General features: G+C 35.6%; 1 protein-coding gene across 1 annotated transcript; it reads right to left on the reverse strand.

Annotated features, from left to right (window-relative positions):
• LOC136418072 (uncharacterized) lies at window positions 1–27,663 on the reverse strand. Its single transcript, XM_066403990.1, has 7 exons — window positions 27,407–27,663; window positions 12,239–12,444; window positions 9,881–10,016; window positions 6,420–6,553; window positions 6,239–6,355; window positions 5,958–6,090; window positions 1–3,112 (listed from the first exon to the last, which is right to left on the reverse strand). The coding sequence occupies exons 1-7, from the start codon at window positions 27,522–27,524 to the stop codon at window positions 3,042–3,044; spliced, it is 915 nt and encodes a 304-aa protein (XP_066260087.1). The 5' UTR covers window positions 27,525–27,663; the 3' UTR covers window positions 1–3,041.

Raw genomic sequence — 27,663 nt, forward strand, 5'->3', positions numbered from 1 at the left:
TTTTATTAACATCTTATACATTCTAACTGACTTCGTAAAAAATACACGATTACCAACAATGATAATACTGCAGAATTCTTTGAATGTCAATTTAACTATATGGGAAGCTTTAGCAAATTAAAATTCAACAAAATGGACTTTAAGAGATAATGCACATTTTAATTCATCCTTCTCCTCACTTTTGAAGAAGAAAAATAACGAGAACAATCAATATATGTATAAGGGGTCGGGCCAAATCTATGGTTTATGATTGTTATCTCCTGAACTGCTAGAGTTAGAAAGTCGATGAACTAAAACAAAACTTGCCAAATTTCATGGTAATCTAAAATTCAAAAATGATACTCCTAACTTTCATTTGGTTCACGAAATATTGAAAGAAAATTAGAACCTTTCAAAGCAGTTTTTTTCAAAGTTAATTCAAGACTGGCAGTTATACCTGCACACTGAGGTTCATTTTTATCATGTTTAGTTTCTGAAATATTGAAAAAAAATAATAACAAATGAAAAAAGGTTAATTCTCCTTAACTTTTCATTCTAAGGTACATAAGTTATTTTTCGGTTTCTTGCAAGCTATGAAGCCTTTGTTCATCCTCGCTTTTCCAACATTTGTGGAATGGAGGTTTTGGGATTATCCAAATTACAAGGTGGTTAACCCTCTTTTCTCATAGGGTTACGAATACTGTCATCATGATAATGTAGGAGACATTATATACATATATTAAAGGAATTTCTACCCAACAAGGATTCAATCTGCACGCTTTTCATGGGGAAAAAATCCGGAAAATCACGAAGTTTGAATCCGATGGCGTCTTCATTTATTTATTTATGCGAAACTATAAAAATGCATAACATAACACAAAACAGACAACTTTGTGTTTACATTAGTGAGGGCATAAATGCATTAATATGTGTCATTCTCCTTAAAGTGAATAAACTTATAGAGAATTATCGATTATTCTCAATAGGAAAAATGTAAATAAATAAATTTTGTACATAACTCAGAATGATGAATCAAAACAGAAATGAAAATTTTCAGCTAAATTGCCTATTTGATAAAATATCGGTCATACACAGGAGGTAACATCGTTTAGGAATAATACTGATTGTTATTACACTCACAGATCAAAACCACTAAGTTACCTATCGTCTTCTTTATTATTTATGATTCTCTTTGTTGGACGCCATGCCCTGTACGCAATTTTTTATCAACTATAAACGATGAGATAGATCTGTGTTACTATAGAACTACTTTATCTCCAAACAGGTGACAATAATATGTTCGCATTTTGAGATAAAATGTCACCTTCAACGCGGATATAAAGTGCCTTTTTTTGTTATTTTTCATGAGTTCGAAACTCTATACACTCTTCCCGAAACAGCGTCTCTTGTAGCTTAACAATCTACCATATTCTTATACAAAACAATTATTTATATTACTTATACAACTTCAGATCTACATTCAAACCTATAGTAAGTAAATGGAGTTATTGTTTCCATGGTAGATATGAAATTTTGTGTCGTGGGAAATTATTTTACCCTGAAAAGTCGGTACCTGCATATTCTGTTTTCGTCTTACAATAGATTTTGACAAGCACTGCATTAGTAAAGTCATGGGCTAGGGAAAATTATCGTTCATATCGGCATGCGAGAAGACCGCTTTTGAGCGGCGAGTTGCTTATTTCTCTTCACTATCTCGATTCTTTATTTATGTCTCTTTTATCATTGCCTCTTTTTTCCATCTCTCTAAATTAAATACTATTAATTTGAAATTCATGCCAACAATCCATATAACATCACAAACAAAATCTTACGGATTTCCCAACAGGAGAATTTTTTCGGCTTGGTGGCGCACTTTTTGTAATGGCGAAGTAGAACACAATTGCCTAGTGCATATTAGAGAATTTGTATAATTCTTGCACCTTGAAATAAATTTTGACTAATGCGATTTGCAGAAATACAGTTTTGATCTGGTTTTTTTACTCATTCCAATCTCACTTTTTCTCGTTCTTAACCACGATTTAAATTTGAATTGAGGAAAAACCAAATATGTATACTTGACAATATCTTTATTTTATTCTTGAATTTATAAAAACAAAACTCATTTACGAAACTTTTTATTCATTTCCCATTCAGTATATCCAGTACTTTACAAATGCATATGCAGTGTATCTCCCTTACAGAAGGATTGATCGAATGTACCTTTATGTAACACCCAACGACTAAATGCATCATAATATTTTTATCTTGTGTAATTCTGCCCAGGAATACGTATTTTTGTTCCACTTTGCCCTGATTTTGCCTCGAATTTAAACGCTCCACTAGTTTGAAACTAAATTTAATAGGCTTAGGGCCAATTTGAAATTCTGCAAGTGAAAGAAATTCGTACAGTAAGTGCATACAACTATTTCTGAAGTTTTACAGTGTGAACTTTAGTAAAGAACTGAATTACCAACTCTTATTACCACTTCACCAAAATACGTCCCCAATACTTCTTCTTTATTACACGAATAACACAGGCGCTTCCAGACTTAATCCAACTTTCCTTTACATGTTTCCTCATTTCTTTTATACGGGTAGTATATCTGACTTTCGACTTGATTTATAAAGGTAACTAATGGAATAAAATTGTTATGGGCAGAATTATACAGAACGCTATACCGCACACGTGGCCCGATATTCTCTTCGGGAACGACATTCCCCACTTGTGCCGTAACTTTAAATTATTCTTTTATCCATTTACCGTTTCTTTAAGGCTGCTCTAATATACATATTTACATAAAAATGTATGTACAATTTGATTGATTTCATGAGCTAAAACGGAAATTGCTGAGTGATTCAGTATTGCCACTGGAACTTCAAAATGAGTCATTGATCCGTTAAAAGCAGTCATATTAATGTTCATAATTTAATTTAATTCCCTGATATGTGTAATTTTTTTACAAAAGTTTGGAGAAATTGTGTTACCCAAATAGGATGTAGTCCTCGTGGAAGTGGAGCATTATTAATACTGAAATCATCAGAACCAATAAGAACATGTTTCCTTATCGGTAAAGCTGCATGAGTAGAAGGACAATAGCATATCCAAGTTTGGGAACAATTTGTTGTTTGGCATCTGGAACAAAAGAAATTCCTATTAGCATTGTGTTCCTAAATTTGAATCTATAAATTCGATGCTGCTTATTTTTCATATATAGTTTTCGATCTATTTATTGGTATTTTTGTGCCAGAACCTACTTATGGTTTCTTTAACCTGAAACGATTCAAAGTACTGATATGTGGTTAGGTTTTGCTAATCTTTTAACGTATCTCTTAGGACAAAATTACTCTATAAGGGAACTAATAAATGACTGCCTTCACATCAGGAAGTAAGTCCAATTTTAGAGCAATACATCCAATTCTTCTGGATCCTTGTTGAATTGACGTACGACCCGAAATTTTTTCTTTTTCTTTTTTTAAATTCTTTGCATTAAACCTATAAACTGTCTATTCAGATATTCACACACTGTGTACACGTTAACATAGGTAAAAAATTAGAATCCTGCTGTGTAATCGCTTGGCCACCAATTTTGGAGCCTTTCGGTGACATTTAGCAAATAAAAGTGTCCGGAATGATCTGGAAATTTTTGAAAGAATCCGGATAAAATTTGTTTTCTGTCAGCGTGTTATGGCAGCACTCGAACAATATTAAGAGCCATATTCAAGTATCTAGCACTCCCATGTTTCAGAAACGAAGCGAATTGTGAAAGTATTGTTAATATTGAATTTCCCAGACCTGCCTGTTTCATACGGAAGGGTTACATATTATTTTCCACTAAAAGCTTTAAAAAAGTCTATTTGCCTCAATTCACTTACATAATAGTATAAACAACTATTACACCTTAGATGTTTCTTGAGCGTGACAGAGAGTTCTTATCCATTGAAGGTTTTAAAAAAGCGTAGTGTTTACCAAATGGACAATATAACACAAATGTTGGTTGCTATGAAACGCTAAAGGAAATGGAAGTTCTCCCGAGGCATTTAAACCTTTAATAGCATTTCGTTTCTCACGTAAATTGCATATTATATTGTTTTCGTCACGAAACTGGCGAAAGCTCTTTTCAGTGCGCATATTTTTAATTATTCCCTTGTTTCATTACTTTTGTAAATAAAAATTCATTTCACTAGATTTTTCAGTGTAAACTTTCGACTCATTTAGCATTAACATAAAACTGGCTTAACATTGTCAACTCAAATTGAAACATACCGAAGAACTTTAAATAATCCAAACAAGACTATCTTCAGTGATGATTCGACTGACTTGACCAATGTTACATACAATCCAGTTTTATTTGGACATACGTATGTGGAATATTTTTATGCGAGTATACACTTGCATAGAATGTGTCAACGATACGTTGAAATCGACGTTCTACATAGATCGAAAAATTATTCTCTCGACTGACTAAATTTCCAAAATTTTAAGCACCTCGTGGATAAAAAAACATCCTGGAGAACCGATTATTAAAACGCTTCCAACGTTTGTGTCTACTAAATCAAGGCAAAAGTAATCCTCAATAATGAGAAAAACAACTTGGTTGGAAGGAGCAACCTGATTTAGAATTTGGATTTATGCCGCTAAATACTGTTGGAAGGCACAGATGAAATATCAAATGAGAACTTTTTTAAGTTTTTATATTACCGAAATTGAATCCTTTACATGATCCTTATTGTGTTTCGGCTTTTTGAGAAAGTCTTTGTTAAAAACTTCGCATCGGGCCTTTCTGATAAGAGTGGCCACTGTCTTTGATGCCAAGAAGAATGGGAAAAGCTTTCCCATCTGTAAGCTACAATACACTTCAAATCAGAACGTGTTATTTTTACGCGAAAGAACAGACTTTTATTCCGATCCTCAAATAATCATAACAATATTCCAATTGGTTCGAAATCCAGTGCCAGTGGTGATAGCTAATGTCGTTCCATCCACATTCAGCACGGTCTTTGTTATGTCCGCGAACACTTCTCTTTAGTAAATAACACGTTGCAATATAACACAGAATAAGATTACAATACAAACAGTGGCACTCTAACTTTATATGACTCCAATGCCCACTTTGCTTTTAAAATGTCTGGGTACCTACTGTGTTGCTGAGCTTTACAGCAGATTAAAAGGACGAAGACTAGTTTGTTTTATTGTGAAGCCCTTTCTGTTACTGGCAGAGATAAATTGCGGCTGCAGTCGCAATTTGCATGAATTGTTAGTCAAAGATATATTTCTAGTTTCTACCTTTATATGCTTTACTAAGCTGAGAGACGCTTTCAGAAGGCATTAACAGCGTAAAAGCGAATTTGTGGGCCCTGCGTGAGATATAATAAAACTGTCGGGTCTAACTTTAAAGCTAACTAATTCTTTTTCATATTTTTCATTGACACAAAGCTTTATCTTATTAGCTTCTAACTGGGAGCTCGAATGCAAAATTAGTTCCATATAATACAAAGCCTTAACATTGTGCTACTTGCTGTGAAGTCAGAGACATTGCACATTATCGTAATTGGCTGTCTGGCACCTCTATCTTATGAATTACACGAGTTTTGGGGCTCTGTCAGCATTGTCAAACATTGAGGTACATTGTCTTTACTTGGGAGTGCAGATAACTTAGGTTTCTGGTTCGCTGAGTTTCAAGTAAATGAATGCGAATTAAATTTTGGTGCTGATTTAGTTCACTGATGTATATAGTGTCAGATTACGAGTACCTATGTAAGTATAAGAACTTAAGTAAAATTGTTCTTTCGTTACAGCGTACTGTTAGTTACATTTTCAAGTTACGGCGGTCGTTAAGAAACCCTGAGAGACGCCGGCCGTTAAGGCTAAAAGCCTTCACAGAAATATGCAAATTTATTATACTGCTAAGCAACATTTACTTTTTATTACAGTGTACATGCGAGTTGATTCCGCAGTCCGCATGAAAATTAATTCTCACCTGAACTTTCATCCCTAGGCCCTAAAACGGATGAAGACATAGGCTGAGACGTTGCCTCTCCTAATAGCTCTGTTTTCTCACCCCTGTATATACCAAACACAGTGGCTACGCAACTCAAATTTGCCTTGCCATTCTGAAAAAGAAATATTCCACTGTAACTATATCAGAAAACTCGCTAAACACTTAATGAAAAATTAATTAATCTTCTATATCCTCCATTTTACTAGCTAGGAATTGCATAACTATTTTAAAGTATTTTGCTTCACTAGTGATTGACTTACTTTAAATGTATCTTTTCTTATTTTAATTTCAACTTCTGATGTCGTAATTGCCTGCCTCTGCTTAGTGAATACATCCGTGGGCAGTAGAAAAACCTTTTGAGGAACTCTTGGTATCACCTAATTCAGATGGAAAAATTCATGGTTAGAAAACCATTTGTGTGTTGCAAGGGAAATCAATTACCTTAATTCCATCCAAATACCAGCTGATATTGGAGTGAGGGAACGATGGGGGACTCGAGCAATTGGCGTAAATATTCTCATCTATATCTGCAAATTTCTTCTCTATATAGATTACCGGATCGCCTACAGGAGCATCTGCAAAAAATATAAGTTGTAAAAATAATGTCGTTCATGGCACATTCCAAAATATGGCCACCAAATTGTATTTCAAGCCAGAGGCTTCGCTATTCTTATCAAGATCGCAATAATTCTAATAATTTTTAAAACTGTCCTTCAAAATTTTAGCATTGGGCTATGGCCTTAACAGTTAAGAAAAAGATATGGAAGCCAAGAGAAAGATTACTAAAAGTACGTATGATAAGAAGAAAACGGAGTACAAAATCGCATGAACGATATTACTGTTTATTCGTCTGAGACGATAGGTAATGAAACTTTCTGCCTTATAGAATCGATTTTTGCCATAAATATAAACAGAAGGATAAACCACAATAGCAGAATTTTCTTGTAAAACTGTTTATAAAAATCAAGTTCCGGAGGAAGTACATAAATGGATTTGCAGTATTGGTTTACCATTTTCCGAGTGTAATAATGAGAAGTATCGTTCCTTACACGTCCGAAATGTACATTCCCGAGATTCCATGACTTTCCGAGTTTCGCCTCACATGGGAAACTGCCACTCGTGCACGGCCAAACACTATTTCCGCACTCGTAATAAAATATACTAACATGTATGATAATCTATGAGAACTTTAAGTGTATGGTGATTTGGTGCGGCATGAACCAAGGAATTGGATCAACAAGACGACGAAGTCGGTTATTTAAAATTATCGCCCATAAAATCGCGCATAAAAAAATTATAATTAATATACATATATATATATATATATATATATTAATAAAAAAATATATTTATATATTAATTATTATCGCATCCTCAGAGAAACAAGAGCCACATCAGTATTCCCAATATTGTTATTGTGAGAATGTATGTCCAAATATAAAAAAAGTGAGGAACTAACGCAAATAAATTCCAAACCAATGGAAATATATCGCAAATCGGTTAATATGGACTGTAAAAGAAACTATCGGATAAGTGTCTTATTTAATGTTTAATATCAATAATAGAATACTCTGAAACCCTGTTCGACGCCCTTACTGTGTTTTTGGGGAAGATCCAAATAAATGGCGACCATTTAGCCTGTGGCATTTTTAGCTGCAATCTCTAAGCCAGCTATTATTCTTCTCGTGATTACACTCAACTGAAATGAAAAAGTTCAATTATGCCGCATTTTTCCTTGAATCTCATTTTAAAATCTAATAAAATAGTGTTTAAAATATGTTATTTAAATTTATCACGCCATTTCTCATTGGCACAGGAAATTCCTAGAATATACAATGAATGCGTTATAAATCTTACAGTTTTTAATAAATTTCTAGCACTTATAACGCCGTTAATCTGCTAGCAAATAGCTTTCTGGGTTCACAGTTACACCAAAATTATAACAATTAAGCATTATGAGGGAAAGATGAGCATTAGATGTACCAAAGGAGACAGACAGAATAATTTAAATTCAAACCAAATACTACAACTACAAATGAAGCAAACCTTAGAGACGTTTACACTATAGTTGACCTGATTATCGCACGAAATTCCATTTCCATCTGCTAACACGGTTACGGTGAGCAAATCTAACCAGCTGCTTGTTGGAGGTCATAATCCCCTGATTTTCAACAATGGGGGCAAAATGTACCTAGACCACGGCAGTGCTATATAGATATAGAGATAGAGTGTGCTAAACAATAATTCAGAAGTCAAAGATTACAAACATAAATATGCCCACTATCTTAAGCGAGGCTAAATTAAGTTAAATAATGTTTTAAATGTAGGGCCAAGAGCAAATCGCATTATTATTTCAGAGATAGGTAAGCAGAATGTTCATACACTTTTGCAATTTTCTCTCAGTCTCTCTCCCCCTCTTTACGTCGCTTTTATAATTAGAACTGGATTGTTGCAGGAATTTAGAAATTAATTTTCAGAATTTCATTCATATGTCAAAATTGATATTTCATCAGTGCAATGCCGGTATCTCATTCTTATGCGGAACCAACTACTAGCGAATTACAACGGTAATTTGCACTAGTTACCATAGGTAATATAGCAATTATCATAGGGAATACGGCAAGTGCATTTAAAATTCATAAATAATTAAATGAATTTCAACGGAATGTGCATAAATGCACTTTGGCCTGAATAAAGCAGGAGTGCGCATAAGGCACGAGTGAGTGCTTTTTGTGTGATGCGATTCATGAAATTCTTTTCTTAAATAGAATTCAAACTCATGCATCTTCAACTGAAAGGGCACTTATGTCGTGCGTGGGCACTCGTGCAAACTTCTCAACTTAAAAAACTCTCACTTTTTTAAATTCGTGCAAACTTCTCAAAAATTATCGCTAATTTCCTCTGCCCGCTTACATCACCCCTGAAACTTCTGCTGAAGGTGCGCTCTTGCGAGCACTGTGCACGATTTAACTAAGTGATAAGAGATTTCTGATGGCCAATGAATGGTGAGAATCGATATATAGGGAGTCGTAACATTACGGAGGATTCTATTTCTAATATATTATGATAAGAAAATTCTGACTCGTTCCGGAATTATTCGAAAAATTCGATAGTTGCTGAAATGGCTTTAAGCACGTTCAAAGATATTTCTCAAAATATTGTAAATTCCACTTTTTTATGAGTACTTTTTCTCCTTTTTCGTCACAAGTTTCGCTTAGCTCGTGTCACAGAAGTAGGCATACGAACCAAACCTTCAGAATCGGCTTCTTTGCAGCTTAATTATTCATACCATAGATCCTTTTATGTGACTTTCAATCAGTTAAAAGTTCAGCTAAATGTTGAATACTACTTAAACTCCTTGTCCGTTAAATAATATCAATAAAATATTTATATTTTTTTATATTTTTAAGTTCATGTCGTAATCACTGTAAAATTATCAATAATTTTAGTTTTGGTTTAACAATAATTCCATGAGAAAAAGTAATTCGGTGATTGTTTTATGGTTGCGACGTAGTTTATGAGAAACGCCAGCACTCATTACTAGACAAAAAAGCTGGACGAAGAATGAATGCTATGACGAGCTGTTAAAAGCTAAAGCAAAAGCTGAAAAATCTCTGTCGACTTTGAATTTTAAGAAGGAAGTTGCCCCATTAGGGATCACGGAAACTAATGCCCCCAAAGCGAAGTTGAGAACTGGCTTCTCAAAGGACGTCGGGTCCAATTCGGTTCCACAGTTGAAGTACGTGGCAAGTGGAGATGTAATTTCAAATGGAGGGGAGATATATAATTTCTACGAGTTAGGGAACAGATCCAGCGGCCTGGCGTAACATATTGTTGTTATTTGAAAATCCGCGATAACATTTAAACATTTTTCAACTAAAGGAATATCCTAATGTACTTACATAAAACGTGCATGTAGCCCCAGTTCATTTTAGTGTCAAAATTGGGGGCATCGGAAGAAACTTCGCACTTATACCGGCCTGTTACCTCTGGCTGCACCTTTCTTAGGACCACTTCGTGAGGGCTGCTTTTACTGAGCTGCAACGACAAAGTTGTTATTAAGCGCCTTACAAGTTACTGAACTCAAATTACGTTTATATCTTTTACTGGTCAAGACCGACCAACTCAAAAATGTGTTGATACACTTAACATCAAATATTTGTATTATTTCTCTTTTTAAATAGAGCTTTAGAAAAATGAATTTCACTCAAATTTTCGCTAGTTACCCTTACATACGATATTTTGCCCCTCACAACAAAGGCGGAGAAAGTCGCGTCGAGAACCATTTAAGAGGCAGCGATTCATTGCCTGTTATTATATAGCTACATTTATATAGTAAAATTCCAATTCCAGCTACACCGCTGTTGTGACTCGCACCTGATTTTATTGAAATACATATATATTCTGAGAACGTAAAATATATACTTAGAAATTGGCAAAATGGTCCAGAACCTTTTTAATACATTTCTCTAACTAAAAATATTTACTCGCAGCTTTTAGTTTGACGGAAATTCGAGTATTTTACCCCCTATTCCTCTGTAGAGAGGCGCCAATGCATTCTCAAGCGATGCAATTGATAATCGATGGATTAAAACATTATTGCAATCTCAACGTCAGAGACAATCAAATCAGAACAATCAATGAGTTACTCCAACCATAAAAAAGAGAGAAAAAGGTTTCAAAGCTCAATTCACGAGATTGTTTAACTCTGTAACTAAGCGAATAAGTGAAGTAACGAACCCTTAATGAATATTTCTTTATTCCCTTCATCCCTTTGTTTAATGTCAGAAGGTTGATCCCTTTAAATAAATAGGAGCAAACTGAACATGGTGTAGTTGATTATTCAGTGGATCCCTCACATCGTAACAACGCATTTTTGTAATAATATTCCTGAGCGATGTATTTATGGTGAAATCTGCCCAGGAATATTCTTTTTCGTTAAAAATTCTTCAAATATTTAAAACATTAAATATGGAGTGAAAATATGTATTTATCCCAGCACCCATATTGTCTGACATGTTCTCGAATATAATCGCAAAGTTACATTGAATCGCATAAAAGAAATGATTCAAATATACATTTCTCTATTTGTCCAACATCGAACGTTTTTGAAGTAAATATTGGTTTAGAGGCAGAGAATAATAATGTCCTCTCATGGCCGACAAAACTCTTCCTATTGCTGTATTGAAAATCTAGATTTTATAGATATTTGGTTTTATTGCCACGAAAGACAGACTTTTATTATATAGCACATAAAAATACTGTAAGGGAGATGTGGATGGATGAATCACACTCGAAATTCTTAAACTAATGGATTGAAAGGAGATAACAAAGTGCAGTGATCTGGTTAAGTAGAACGAAAAAATCGATCGAAAAACAAGATAATGGGATGGGATTTCGAAGGTTTACTTAAATTTGACTATCTTAATATAAAAGAAAAATTGAGGCAGATTAAATAATGAAATTACAAACGATGACATAATAGTAAAATAAAAATCTTGACGCACAAACAAAATTATATTTTGAAGGTATAAAAAAGATAATATGAGAACAGAAGAGCCGGTTTATCTGTTGTTTTTGATGGTCCTTACAGGGAAGATGCTAAAATATAATCAAGCTAAACAGCTTCCAAAATATTAAATTTACAAAATATATTACGGCTCTAGTGCCATGAAATGATCGTTTAAAAAACGTTAAGTAATTGAATTTTTTAAAAAAACTTAAAAACCCGACTTCTGGTCGGGCCAAACTTGGTTATTTTCTAGTTTATGACCTCTGTTTTTCCTCCTCTCTTATGTAAGAGGCAATACAAGTGTCATCCAATTTTTGTGTCTTCTTGTGTTCAGAGCAAATCTTCTATAGTTATTTTCAAACATAAATTTATCAATCTTTTCAGACATCGGCATAAAGGGAAAATTATTGAGATACAAATTTCGCTTATCTCCTGTAATTTCACCAAACTTTTTCCTTTATAATCCAAATCACAAATAAAGAAGCCCTGTATTTGCCTGCGAAATGGTCGTCCTCTGTAACCTGCTCGCAATGAAGGGCACATGTGGCAATTTTTAGCATTGTATAAAAAACCTCGGTCCCCTTTCGGTTATCGATTTCATTGGGAGCACATTGTTAAATATCGGTCCCCATTTCTGGACAATTTTCAATCTCTCTGGCGAAGTGAAGAATTTCACTCAAAATAAACGCCCGATACATTTTCATTAAAACGCCGTTACTCTATATTGGAAAGTTGTTAAATTACTTACATCTACATCAATTCCAGGTAATACGAAGACTCTTGTGCTGGGCAGTTCTTTGGGGATATACCTGTAGAACTCTTTACTTCCTTTGTACCATTTCACTGTATATAAAGGCTCGTGTTCCAAATCGTAGTTGCACTGCAATACGACAGTTTCTCCTACTTGCACCCCCAAGGGAATGTTAACTCTGATATCTTTTAGGCCATGTACCCCTGCAAAAGAAACGACAATTAGCATACAATAAAATGTAGCTACTGTGAAAGAGATACTTCAAAGGAAACGGGCAAAAATCTATAAAAATGAAGTAATGTGTTTCGCAATAAATAGCGTCTATACAGAACTTCAACGAGTTCCATAAACGTCTACAATGCCCAAAGCAAATAAAACAATGCTGAATGTTTAATTGCAATTATGTATCAAGTTCTCAACTTAAAATCTGATAAAAGTACTGTTCGAAAGTTAGTTGGAAATATCGTCCTTAACGACCTGTTCTTAATCGAGTTAGATGGGTGTTCCAACTCGAACTGCAAACTTTTTGTTTAACTGGTTTTAATTTAATACTACACATACACTAAAGCGTGCATAAATGCGGAATTAATCGAATTTTATTGCGTTTGGAGTATAGTTAGATTCGAGTTTAATTTAGCTAAAGTTTTAAATATGTTCCAATAGGTACTGTTTCGGTAAAAAGTTTATTCTTGTCATGCAATGGGCAGGTACGTATATTCATTTGTGTTGGATATTGAGCATGAGTGTTTTTGAATTTCATATCAAAATATTGAATGATATTCGTTCGAACTATTTAAGCAGTTGCGACACATAAATATAAATATGAACGAACGAAGTACCTCAATTTCGCACTTCGCGAATGTGAAATACAAATAATTCGATTGGATTCAAATTTTTTTATATATTCCATAATAAGTTACAACCCTGTGTAATGCAATTGGGTAATGCCATTTAATCGCGCCATATTTCGGCGCTTTTCAAATATTATTTTCTTAAAATCGTTAGTCGTAATTATCATTTATATGCTTCTACTGAGAAAAAATGATGTTTCCCACCTTCGAATGGAGGGGCAAATCCTCCTTACTCTAAATTATTTCGCGAACGTGCCGAATGTGCGATGGAGGGCACTCACATGTGCCGCTGATAACAAAACGGAAGTTTCGGAAGAATTAAATGCAATTTTTCGCGTTTAGGAAACAAGGTGAGAATATAAATTATAAGAAGCTAGAATATCATTGAGAATTTCTTAGGTCGAAAATTTTTCTTTTCGCTTTTCGACGTTCGATTCGTGTTTCTTTATTTCCGGTACGAGGGCTTTACTAGTAACGTGCTACGTCCTCACAATCTAAGGCAAAAAAGTAACAGAGTTTTCCGCCATTTTAATTAAAGCAAATACGTATTTTCTCTAGTTCGTAATTTTTTTTAGCCTCGGTTGGGCGTAAGATGTTGGGAGGCTACGTGGGAACCCGACCAATCTACATTAACGAGGCTACGAATCAAACACAAGTTCTCTCAAATAATTACCGATAAATGTCTGTATTTTCGTCGGTTTACCCGAATATTTTGATTATGCAAAGTTCTTTACCCGTCTTTCAGCTAAATTCACCGAGATAAAAACAATCCAGAAAAATGCGACTCCTTTGAACACTTGGCGGTTTTTATATCCAACAAAATTTAAGCATTTGGTTAAAAGTTTTCTTAGATTGTTCGCCATACAAGTTTTTTATGCGCAAAAACTGCAACATTCTTCGTGCCTTAGCGTCTCCTGGATTTAGACGCTGTTTATTAGCGATGCAGAATTTATTGAATTAAGGAGAACCAAGACATATAGGTACTTCCGCGTAACGAGTCCTATTTCGGTTCGGGGTTTATGGGAGTTTTATATTTAGATTCTTCTTTTATTTATGCAAAATAATAGGATCTGCGAGGTTATTTCGCTGCATTATCTGCCACGACGTATTACAAGGTTTATGGCCTCTCAGGATTTGTGGTTTGTGTTTAAGGAACATTTCATTCTTAAATTCGGTACTTTTACGAATCCAAGCATACAGCAGCAGGTATACATGCACCAGGTAAAATGTTTCGCTTCTGTTCTTTTATGATGATTTGCTTCTTTATTCTACGGTATCCGAACCAGACACTCCTGTTCAATTTTAACGCGAAGAGTTGCCGGCCATAGCAGCTTGAGCAATACTCTGATTCAGCACAATAGAAGAATCAACTTAAAATGACCAGACAACTAATGAGATTTTGCTCATGAAAGAATGGGAAAGTTTCCATGTTTACTAATGGAATTGGCACATAATGTAATAACAAATGTCAGAGCGCGAATAACGATTTCGCCACACACACACACACACACAAGTCCTGATATGTGTTTATGGCATGATGTATTATGCCTTTAAGGGATGGCGAGAAAAAGCACTGTTATTGATTTCAGAATTCCTCATAGGCGAATTAATGTTCACAGATTTCCCGTAGGGCGTAAAGAATTTCTTAATATTTGCAGGAAGAAGATGCCTCTGCCTGGAATCATCTGCTCGTGAAATTAATAAGCTTGACGTAAACAATAAATTCCATTTATAATCTTTAACATTTCCAATAGTGTGAGTCAGGCCTGGAGAATTGCGATAAAACCACTTCGAATGCTTCCGAGAGAATTAAATTAATTTTGGTGGTGAATATGCTGCTAATGTATTGGAACTGTTCATCGTGATTAATTACTGTTGTGGTTAAATTTTCACTGGCTAATTAACCAAATAATATAATTAAGCGGGTTATTATCCCTTGTGTCAAGTAAATCACGAATAGAAAATTTGTTTTATTGTGTCCAATTTATATAAATTATGTTTTAAAGTTCCCTCAGTGAAGCTTCTACTCGAGAAGGGAAGCTCACTTAATCCTCAACACCTTTTATTCGACTAAGTTAACCTGCCTTCTTACAAAGAGCATAATTTGCTCGCTAATTCTAGTTGGGGGAATACTAAAACACACCTGCCAGCGAATTACCTCCGAAACTAAACCGATTGAAACAAAACTTTAAGAGTTTACTGCGGGTGTTTATATGTTCCTCTAAGTTATTGAGGTTGTGCCAGAAGTCACTGTTTATGCAGCTCATTTCTCGAAAACGCAATATGTTTCGGGTGCCTGTAAGTAACGCCTGCCAAAATATTTCGGCATAACTTTCCTGGCAAGTTCTCTAATTGGCCTAATTCGGTTAAGAAAATCTTACTGTACTGACGGGCCGTGGAAAAGAAACGCTCGAGTTTCGTCCTACTTAAATAAATGTAAACATGTGAAAGCAGACAGTTAGCGCCGAAAGAAAACCCTTATTGAGCTTATTGCTTCGAAGCAGGAGAACGGAATAATTCAGGGAGGGACTAAGGTAGTTAACCGAAAAAAGCTTGTTATACGTCATGGCGGCCACTATCCCCGGAACGCCTTTAACCGTGATGGTTATGTGTTTTTCTTCCGATAGATCTTTCTATTTGCCTCACCTCGTAAAGTATTAGAGCTTAGGGGGCATTCGCTCGCGGATCATCTTACCTGCTCGCGATGTAAAAATATGTGCAAGTTCCAACAGTAATTGTCCAGCAGGTGCAAGTGAAAATCAAATTTTGACGGGAGTCTTTAAAGACGTCTCGCTTCTTCGGGGACGAGCCCTGAGATAAAACACAAACAATGCCAAGGGAAAGCGAAACCAAAAATACTCGAAATTGGATAAGCCGTATGTATGGCGGCAATTTTCTTTGTTCGGGAAATATAAACACACGGAACACACGAAAGCATTCATGCTTCAAAGTAACTTGATAATTTAGCATTCAAGCGCATTTTCTTTAAAAACTGCACTTGTTCATTTTCATATTTTGTTAAAAGCCCTCCACCTTCGGTGTTGGGTTCTTTCGCGCGAAACACGCAAATAAACTCGTGCAGTTTCGACTCTCTCATGAAAAAAGTATCGGTAATGTTCTCGCACTTCTGCCAGCACTGAGTTGCATAATCGCGATACTTTCATTCTTCATTACTTAGATGTACACGAACATTTGAAACTGCTTTTCGTGGATGCAAAATTCAAATCGCTCAAATAGGTTTCACGCTCTGCTGCATTATTTCCCATTTATCTGAGATTAAATCTAACTCATATTAAAGTTAACGAGATTCACTGCAACTTCTGGTGTAGTTTCTAGTGCAGTAGTCCGCCATAAAACTTCTTTCAAAGTGATATCGGCGTGTTATCGTTTCAAATAACTGTTTTGAAGTGTATTCGAACCGCGAAGAGTTTTAAAACCACACGATTGGAATGCATTAAACATGATCTAAGTTTGATGAAATCGGATTCGCTTATAGCTAAACCTAGAATTTCAATATCCCAAATTGTTTACAGTATGTTACGTGAGATCAATTCATACCAGCTGTGACTCGGATAACATAAAAAGTAGGGTCCTTCGGTTCAGAAGTCTCCCTCCATTAACGTCACCTTATTGGGCACATATAGGTTATTTATTACATGGGACAACGGGGCTTGAAGGCATAAACTTAAAATGCATAGGGATGTTCGATTTTCCATGCAAATTGCTTCCCTCTCGGAGCCGAGGGTGGACAGAATTCTAATTCCGAAGTACGCAAGAGTCCACATTTAGTTCAAGTGTGAGCTCGTAAGTTAACAGACATCTTTGATTTAAACCAATACAATTTACTTTGGCTGATGCGAGCAAAGGTCGCAGCCATATTTTGCTAAGAATAGTCGGAAAACCGATAGCCATTTGCCACCTAGTGTACAACCCAACGAAAGTTGTTATCTAAAGTAGACCACTCCGAAATTATTTTCCAGGCCATTATTTCAGAGATCGGATAGTTAACGAGAGTCATTACGGCTACCTTCTCGATTTATATTCACGACAATTTAAGGCGGTCAAGCCGGGGTCGCAACGACCGCAGTGATTAGGGCACACAAAGATCCACTTGCCTGGTCCCTTTTTCTATGTTAAGAGACCCGAAAGTTTTTTATTGATGGTTTTTCGAATTGCATTTAAGACAAACGATTCGGCTTCGGAACAATATGAAAAATGGGAAAGTCGGCGTGTGAGCGGTACCTGGGGGTCTTGCCCTAAAACGCTTCACCTCCATAACCGCTGGTTAAACCTGATCTGAAATTTAAGTTTCTGGCCTGTCAAAGTCGCAAGCTAAACAGCAAGTCGAGGCCAAACTTGCAGCTTGGCCTAAGCGCTAAACAAGGTAACTATTTAATTGAAATGTAGCTTGATTTGATAGGTTTAATGGATTACAGATGTTTTCCAAGTGACCTGAATAATAATCTCCTATAATGGAGCAGTTCATTAAGCAAAGTGGCTTCTCAGACTTTCGTCGTATTTAACACTGATCATTATCGATTCCAGCAGGCCTAGACTGGTATTGATTTCAGTGTCTCGGCTAAAATAAATTATCTTTTGACTACTCTACTTTTGAGAAAAGTAGAGAAATCTCAAAACTTTCAGAGCAGCTCAGGAAGGTGCAGTGAATCGTAAACGTAAGGCGTTTATTAGGTCATTTTCTATTTATCATCGAACATCTGACATTGACAATAGATAAAAGATGAATCTCTCTAAGATGTGCCCCTAATATTTTATCGCCCACTTCAGTTTTTCCAGCGATCACCCTTTATTTTTGTTGACACTTAATAATCTGATCTAGCAAGGGGAAACAACCTTTAAAGAGAGGGATAAGATGTTTCAAAACGTTAAAATAGTTTATATCTGAGAACGATCAGGAGGAGACGAAATAATGTAATGAAGACAATTTTATGGCAATTTTTATGGTCCAGGAGCTGAATTTTATTTGATTGTACCTAGTCACAGTGATTGCAGACGCAAAATGGTTTCGAGATGAACGGACCAACTTGTGTATCACGAAATGCGATCGAAATCTCCCCTATCTTGTGTGTTTAACGGTTTTTAGGGCCAAACGACACAGGCTTCTTCCATTTCCAGTCATAACCTGATTGCTCACATTTTGGCATCTCCTCAGTGTGAACGTTTAAATTCGTGAACGTTGCGTGCAGTAACTCACATTTACATTTCTTCCCCGCATTCTTCTTTCGTTTTACAGATATAATCAGCTCATTACAAATCACTTGCACATTTTGCAGCGCTCCCAACTTCTGTGCGACAACTTGAAACGTTTTATGTCCAGTTTCAGGAAATCCAACTTCCCAGTTTTCGTCGGATATACACGATGTAACTTTGATATAAACTCAACTCTTAAAGATAAACTAACCAAGAAAATTCGTCCAGTCATCCTTACATTGTTCCTTGTAAACTGAGGACCCGGAGGAAAGCGAAAAGTCAGTCGAGCGGAGAATCACACATATCCCTGATATTGCCGGAAAGAATGGGAACTTGGGATTGAACTAGGCTTGGAATAATGATTAATGTTGCCGATTGAAGCTGGAAAGCTATTCTGGACGCCACTTCCATGTAATACAATTACTCGTGGATACGTGAAATTGGAGTTCGTGAAGTGGTGTCACTTATAGAGGGAATTTAATAGTAGCGAACAATTTTGCCAGGAAACTAAAAGCAAAATTCTGTTAATGTTTAATACGAAAATGGGGACTGAACTTCACTACTTCTTATAAGTTAATTAATTAAGATGGATTTGGGAATACTGAAATTCAGTTAAATTACTGCTTCGCCGCATACTCCTCCAAAGATACATTCCTACTCTTGATATACGGTTATAGAAATGAGGGAAAAACACAGAAAAGTCCGAAATTTATGTCAAAACTGTGCTGAGCGTAGCTCACTTCAAATTATTCTCTAAATTGCTCGCTTTTTACCTCAGATTTTGAGAACACTGAAGACTATTCTATCATGCTTAATGATATATGTAGAATAGCAACATTAGCTCATATCTCATAAGCTCGTATAAGAACAGCAATTTCAATCGCTCTTGTATATATTTAAAATTCAAATTTGACCCCTGCACAAGGCTTCGCTGGTTTTATTAGAACGTGACCAGAAAAATCATGTGACATAGGTAAGATAACCTGGCACATCTACATATGTGCGTAACACAGAATTAATAATGTAGATGTAATCAACCATAGCACCTACAAAGTCATGTTTATGTAAAAAACTCTGAATGACCATGCATAATCCACTTTCGTGGTCCAGTCAACACATATCACTTTTTGTTCGCACTTCACCTCCAGTATTTACATGGGCAGCAAAAGGATCAATAATTGCTATTGCCATCCAATGTGCGCCTTACTTAAATAAGAACCGAAAAGTCCTCGAAATGAACAGATTTCTTTTGAAAAACCAACGATTATCTAAATAAATCTCGAGTGCTCCAGAAATGAATACTTACTACCGGTCCCTTTCAGTGGAATTGAGCAATAAATCCCCTTGGGGAATTTAAAACCTTTTATGCCTTGAGATTATTTACATAATGAGGTTTTCTTTTAATATTTTGAATAGAGGTAAGTAGTAGAAATTGAGAATTTTCTTGTTTTGTGGTTTGGCGATAATGATTTTGTCTGCATTAAATGTTCACGTTATAATGCCTCTTTTTTGAGGTGATTGAAATGATTTGAGGCTTTTGCAAGACAACAGGAAACCAACGATTATTTTTTTAAATAAACCTCTCTTCTAGTATTGTGAGAGCAGAAAATGAAATAATTTATGTGCATAAAATGAAAATAAAGTTTTAAAATCATTTTATTGTGCTCGTAAAATAACCGGGACCAGCCCATGGTACGTTACATAATTGATTATTCAGTAAGAAACAAATTTATTATAACAACAAATATAACAATAATAATAACATGCATTATTCTGTATATTTAAATCCAGCTGCTATTTTAACATGTATTCCAGACTTGTAGATAGGGCAAATTATTTTAGATATGGAATACTAATTTGTATTCCCTAAACTTTGTCAATGAGACTTTCGGTAATTTCCTCTCAAAACTGCTTAGATAAAATACAGGGGAAATTCGCAAGGAATAAACGAAACTTCGGACCAATAAACTTTTATAAATTTTAATTTGAACCTTTCGAAAACTAAAACTTCCATCCGGAGGTGTTTAAATCTCAGAAAATGGCATTACCAGTGTCTTTCAGCCTTCAATAAAGCAGCATACTGAAATCGATTCTCTAAAATCCTTTTTCAAATCCAAGGATGAATCACCAATATAAACAAACAACTATTGCTCACAGAATAGCCCCAAGAGCGAGAAGGATAACGAATCTTCAAGCTATAAAGCATAAAGCATTGTTTTAAGGTAAGCTTCCATCAAAAATAAGTAGTTAAAGGCATGAAATAACTCCCTAATCTTCCCTTCAAGAGCACTCCTGGACGCACTAATTTTCCAGAAAGGTGTGGGGCCGTTTTGGAAAACAACGTCTTCAGTACAAGTTTAATATTATGCGAACTTTAAACCTGGAGTAATGTTCTCTGAAGATAATGAAGTTACCTTGTAATTACTACGGCTGGTTGGAACATGTTTAGAATTGATATGTAAACACTTCATCCAGTTTTCATATAACTTTAATTGAACCGTTATCCGCGTATGTTGTCATGGGACATCAATTTCCTTACTCCTGAAATTCAATTTTTTTTCGCCTCACATCACCACAGAATCCTGAGATCTAACCTGTGTGAGGGTACAGGTCATAGATCATGAAAAATGCAATAAAAATACTCAGATTTATACAGCGCGTACAAATTTTTCGAAGCAGAACAGCCTCAAGCAGGAAAGTTTCGATTCAATTGTAGCTCCAATAGTTTTTGAGATATTTTGTTTTAAATTGGGCTCCGCAACATGTTAAATCGATTAGATCAGCATGAGTAGTTTTGTGTTTCCTTACCTATGCAAATAACTTTAATGGTTGTGGGAGTATTAATTAAATACCTGAGTTTCTTTTTAAAGAATTAACGTTTTACGTTCATATTGTGAATGAGATACTACAAATGAATCATACCAACGATACTACAAAACTCTGAGAACTGTTGCAAATAAAGGGAATTTTGAACTAGATTACGACTGCTTTGATGGAGTGTTCCATTAAGTCCTGAAATGAAATATATAGGTACAGTTAAAAAACGAGAAAGAGGGGTCGGTGATAATTTAACAGGTGACAAGGTGACAAGGGCTTAATTGTTAAGATGGATGATGACGAGCAGTGACCGCAATGCGGTAAATACAGCTCTGGAATTGAAGACAGACTTTAATTCTTTTTTTTGCATTAGGAAACTTTTATTTTCTGAAATTTTTGGAGGGTTTGCAGAAATTATATGTGAAGTTGGCGCAAATAGAAATCGTCACTCGTTTAAACTGTGTAATTAATGAGGTAAGAAACGGTTGTCAATGGGTCAAGTGAGTTAGCAACACTATCGTTATGATATGGAGGTGATGTGATCGATTCACTTCACACAGAAATCCCCCTTTCTAACAATTTATGTTTGCAATACTTCAGGTAAATTATATTTCTTAATAAAGCATTTTTAAGTCTCTAACTTTGAATCGCGGATTTATAATTTCTATAACAAGCGCTTTTACCCTACAGACCCCAATACAAAAATAAACACCCCCAAACCCCATGCTTTTCTCCCCCTAAAAGGAAGGTGAACATTACCGCTGGGAAAATAAATCAATGGCATAAATCCTCCGGTACCCGCGTAATATTTTCTCCGGTTTTGAATCAATCCCCTTGTCGCTCTTTAAAATTGAAACTGAAGTTTGCCACTTTGTAAGCCCTTAAGATGTTCAATTTCCATAATCCTCCAATTCGAAACTCTAACCTATCCCCGGGGATGTAAATTAATCAGTAAATGGATATGTTGGGGCATACAGTTTCTCTCGGAATGCCAACCGCAGGTTTTGTGAGTAACCGAAAATCGAGCCGAAAATACTTCTACGGGTGTATTATTAATAGATGTAATTACTAACCTAAAACTTAATGGCTGTTTCCTAAATCTTCAATGACGCGTCTTTGGATGGAACAGATTAAATATGTTCTGAAGCTTTGAGGCGGGATTGATCATATTTTCTGTTTGGGGATATCACCAGTAGTAATAAATCTGTGTAATAAAAACCTCTCTGGAGGATAAATCTGAAAAACCTTCCGCGTCAAAAAAACCACGATTCTTCAGCATTTGAGAAGAGAAATTTCAGAGTATTCCACACATTTTATATATTTATCCTCCATACGTTTTAGTGAACTGCTAATTTTCGCTTTTCTAACAATGTTTCCAAGGTCTTCGTCGGAGCCCTTGGTAAAGGGCGTGTGTCCTTCTCAGTCCGTTTCAACTGAGAAGTGTCGGAGAAGAAGTTCTCCGACAATCCCCACTTGTGTGTGAGGCGTTATTATTTTTTGGAAACATTAAGATTTAATAACTCACATTTCTCTCGGCAACATATTGTATAAACTGTCCGGGTATTCCTCCAATTTCAGCACAAACGGTCAGTCAAATTGAAAAACAATCAATTAAGTTCGAACATGTACGAAGTTTAAAGCGGAAAAAGAATCCTACAGTTTCTGATGAAATTAAGCTGAACTTTTTGTTAACATTTCAAGAGAATCCCAGTAGTTCAACTTGCCAAATTATCCGTAACAAGAACACCACACAGGAGACTGTTTTGGCATGCTTTGTTGCTAATTTTAGCAAAACCATTGTTTCAATTACTCAGAAGATTAAAAATTCATTATTTTTCAGAGTAAGACTCAAACCTCCTCAACAATAGAAAATTACTGGATATTTTAGTTATCTTGCCCGATAGAAATCCAACTGGTGACAGACATTTATGGTTTCTCAAAATGCAGGCTAGAACGGAGTTCGCTGTATTGTTCCCCCTGATCGATTAAATACTAGCATTCCAAATTACAGTTGTATTGTTTATATCATGATTGATCGCCACGTTTTACTTTGCTACTAAGTAAGAATTTAAAAATAGTAAGCGAGTTCCTGGATGACAATGGAGCTTTCCCTTAAATGCTTATAAAAGCATAGACAAAAACCGATGACCCAAAAAATAGTTTTTGTATGAAATGACATCAAATGATAATTCCTCAACATGAGGTTCCTCCTCCAAGCAAAAAGCTGAAACCAAATTATTCAACATCAAATGACTACATTAATTGTGTCACAAAAAGGGGAGAGCTTGTGTTAATAAAGTAATGAAAAATTTACATTTTCGGGTAGGTTAACAAACGAGCATATCAGATAACTGTTGAGACGTTATCCAGTTAGCAGCAGTGCTGAAAATGGAGATGGAACAGAAAGGCATAGTGGCAACCTAGAAAAACGTTATATTATTTAATGTGAAGTGTGAAATTTCATGGAATGTGCAAGAATGTAAAAAGCGCCCATGTTCACATTCCTTAGAATTTCACTGCAGACGTTTATTTTATTCACTTTTTTGAAGTATATTCATGATGGTTTTGAATTAACCGGACTAAAGAGTAATTTTTGTTTTAGTGCGGGGGAATCAAGATAAATTTCAAAAAACCGACCAATACTTTGTCCCCAGTGTCCGTCTCAAATGCGAAATTTTGCACTATTAGCATCCGCAATGATCGTGAAATGTATCACTGAGAGTAGCTGTGAGGCAAAATCAAAAATGACCGGTGACAATTTTCACATCATAGTGGAAGTATTGCAAATGCAACGAAGTAGAAATGGAACTTCACCACAAATCAACAACATTTACTCATATTATTAATCGTCGCAAATGGATAATTGACTTGGTAATTGAATTTTCTGAATTATAAATCTTCTCCACTTAAATAATATTCAGAATGCAATAGAATTTGGTATACTCTCCCCAAAAGTGGGACCAATTACTAAATAATAGCCGTGAGTAAACCTCGAAAAGTTATATGTGCACGTCATCAAACGTTGTGGGGAAAGTCTTTAATTGTGTTTCAGAGAGAATGTGCGCTAGATGAAGGTAATCTAACACTTAGTGTCTTAAATTCGTCCACGAAATCCAAACACGAACAATGTTTCCTACGTATACAACTTACAACATACATCCATCAAACAGTCAGGAAACTGAGAATACTGGGAACGAACCTTCCCCGCTATACATCACTTTCGTGCATAATATATTACTACATTTTATTTAAAAGTTGCGAATTCGCCCTTATGTATCATCAAATGCTTGTCATGATTTTCTTCAGGAAGCTTGAAAGAAACTTTTTCGTATCTCCCTATATCACGTCATATCTTAACCACTTTTTAATGCCTCGCGATGGGGAGGTTCTTCAGATGATTTATGGATACTGTTTATATTATTTTTTAAGCCAAGAGGTCTGTTTGCGGCATAAGTATTGAGTGCTCGGTCACGTGTTTGATTTGTTTTTGATTGATCGATTGGCGTTTTAAAGGTGCGACATATTTTATAACGGCTCATTGCTTTCTGAGCGCATGGAATTGTCAGGAGATGTAATGGAAATTCAGTGATGAAGTATCTGTTATGTATCTACATATAATACATGCATGCAACGCATACATAATTTATGCATACTTAAAGAACACACTGTGTTTATGTTCGTCAAGTACAGAAGTTGGTTCGCATCGCCCTTTAGCTGCCTGAGGGACCACCTCTCTCTGAACCGAAAGAGGACTCGATTGAATAAATACTTAAAAATGTATAATTTTTTCCATTTCTCCCGTCCTCTTCTCTCATCCACATGTGAAGTAACAAAGCTTGAATAATGTCCTAGTTAGAGCCCTGATAAAAGTCCATTAATTTAAATCTCTGCAGATTTGCCAGGATTTGAGGGCGTCGACATCAAGATCTTTATAGGAATTTTCCATTTAGGCTCAATTAAAAAATAGGTCAATTATTCCCAGAACAAAAATGAACGTAATTATAAATTGGAATTTTTCAAGTATTAAGTATTTTATTCTAATTTTGACCAGTAGAGTGACAGGTTTCTTAATCAAAGCTGGTGACTGAAGGACTCTAAAGATTTCTCTTATAAGGAGCGAATATGGTTTAAGAGGAGGTAACGACCCATGCGATAGACTACAAAATACATACTTTTAATTCTGGTTAGAAAACGAAATTATAGTTTGTAACAGAAATGTGGATACAGATTGAATGACGAAGAGCTTATATACCATGTAATGCATCGGATATCATACATCACACAATTATGTTTATCTGCGTTCCGTATTTGATCTGATAATTCAGAAATTACATTTAATGCCAAGGGAACCATAAATTTTCCAATGGTTGTGCGTAACAGAAAGATGCCACAAGAAAACATCACTTTTAATACGGCGTAGCCAAATTGTCTCTGTTTTCTGATATCTCACGGAACATGTAACCCTCACCCTGACCTCCCTTTTGCAACTTTACTGCTAGATACGTTAGTCCGCTTTCAAATATCTCTACTTGCACTCAGCCACATGCTTGAATTCAGATAATGGCATTAAAAATCTTATCTTCGAATATCAGCAATATATTCTTAGCTTATGGGTTCAAAATCGTAATATTTCAGCGATAAACCAACGATGTAAATTTATGTTATTGCTTTGGAGGTTTCATGGTAAGCACCATAATATAAGACAAGATAAGCAACACAATTTGCAATTCTATTAGTTATTATTGTGCTATATATTATTATTACAATCTAATGTTGCATTCTGTAGACGTTAATTGTTTATTACAATAGAAATTCTTCCTCGCTCCTTTTCAATTCGCATCTTTCTTTTCTGTTAAACTTTTCTAAGTTCAGCGGTGCACAGTCGAATTCTAAAGAAACTCGTGGGGGGACTATGTTTTGAATCCACCAAACTTTTGCAACTAACTAATTTTTGAAGGATAACAAGACATTTCACCTTAAGATATTATTTTTTCAAAGAAAGACACATGTATTATCTCTCAAAGAAAATGGACTTTGCCAACTCGATAGATACTGAAGGCTCCGTCCGATTTAGCCGATGATCTGGGATGGGAAAAAACTGAAATGTGTTACAAATAATGTAATAGATGTAATCCATGTGTTCATTGAAGTGCCAGATACTCGGTGAATAATTAAAAGCAGATATCCATCAAGAAAGAAAGCGTCGAAAATGGACTGAATTCTCTTTTGGTTAATATCTCTCATGTGAACAGTCACCATATGAAAGTTTTCCTCGGCATTTACTTTGGTCGTCTCATGCAATATACACTTCGCCACGTAATATATGGTTATTATCCAACGAAAAATTCAAGTAAAACGAAGTGTTGGAGGACGGGAAATGTCCTGGCTAAGAAATCTGCTTTGGGCGCGGCAAATTCTTTATGGTGTTTATGGAAGTGTTAAAAGAGAATTCCTAGTGCTACTTTCGACTTAGGTGAACGTCACAAAATAGCAACAACAATAGCAATTAAGTAATCTAGAGGTGTTCTGTTCGTGGAAGCAGACTCCTTTTTTGTGTAATAACTTTAAAGTTAGCTGAAAGATGGGCCCATTCTCAAGCTAATTTCGTGCCATTATTGATTTCGAAGCGATAAAGTGTGTTTCCCAATTCTCGGTACTTTAATTAATAGGTAAATCTATTATAGTTGCGAGCTATAATATTGCCGTTGGCAGATACCTCTCGCAGAGTTAGTATCCTAAATTCGATTTAAAATACTCCGGAATAGATAATATCATATGCTTAGTTATGTATCTCAGTATGAGACTAGCGAAAGTACTAATAACGCCCGCTAATTATCAGTACACATAACAATGGGCAGCTTTGCAGGACTAAAAGTTTTAGGCATTCTGATTTGCTGGTTATCTCCGTGTCCCATTATTATATTATTCTGGCCTCATTATCTTAATGCTCAGAAAAAGCCGTGAAATTGGTAAGCCGCACTAACCTTGCCTCGAGTCGGTGCAAAAATTCACCCTTTCACCTCGTTTCAATACCCCGTAGATAATGGATCCCCAACCGACCCAACTGTTAAACAGCATTAATGTAGTTATCAAAATGTGCCCAGCTTTGGAAATTATCATATGAATGCTTTTATCTAGGAACTGCACATTTCCCGTTTGCCAAATTTCAACCCGCGATTGCTCTTATTCCGCCTGCCAACGTTGATGTTACATCAACTCAGTAATTACAGCATTTAAGCCTTAAAACCATATGCGCACATATCTCCACTTGCAGGCCTCCACTCACCGAATATTGTCATACTAAATACAAGAACCAGGCACTGTTTCACTGAAACTCCCATGTCCAGTTGAGGCTGGTGACAAATTTCAACTAACCAAAACATCCACTCACTTAACACGCTCATAAATCGGTGTTCACAGCCACGTTATGGCACCACCACGGGATTCCACATTCTCAAGGGTGTTTTAGGTACAAAGCGAGATTAGCGAGGGTGAGTTTAGCGCCAAATTCTCAAACCGCCCCGACGCTGAAGGTTCGCGCGC

Source organism: Euwallacea similis, chromosome 32 (genome assembly GCF_039881205.1).
Source record: "Euwallacea similis isolate ESF13 chromosome 32, ESF131.1, whole genome shotgun sequence".
Classification (NCBI taxonomy): domain Eukaryota; kingdom Metazoa; phylum Arthropoda; class Insecta; order Coleoptera; family Curculionidae; genus Euwallacea; species Euwallacea similis.

Bases quoted from the DNA above. Each gene is read 5' to 3' on its own strand.
- LOC136418072 (XM_066403990.1), bottom strand. From the start codon at position 27,524: ATGAGCGTGTTAAGTGAGTGGATGTTTTGGTTAGTTGAAATTTGTCAC. The intron at 6,356-6,419 runs GTAATTGATTTC...CATCTGAATTAG, and splicing joins GGTATTTGGATGGAATTAAG to GTGATACCAAGAGTTCCTCA. The intron at 6,091-6,238 runs GTAAGTCAATCA...TTTCTTTTTCAG, and splicing joins TAAGAAAAGATACATTTAAA to AATGGCAAGGCAAATTTGAG.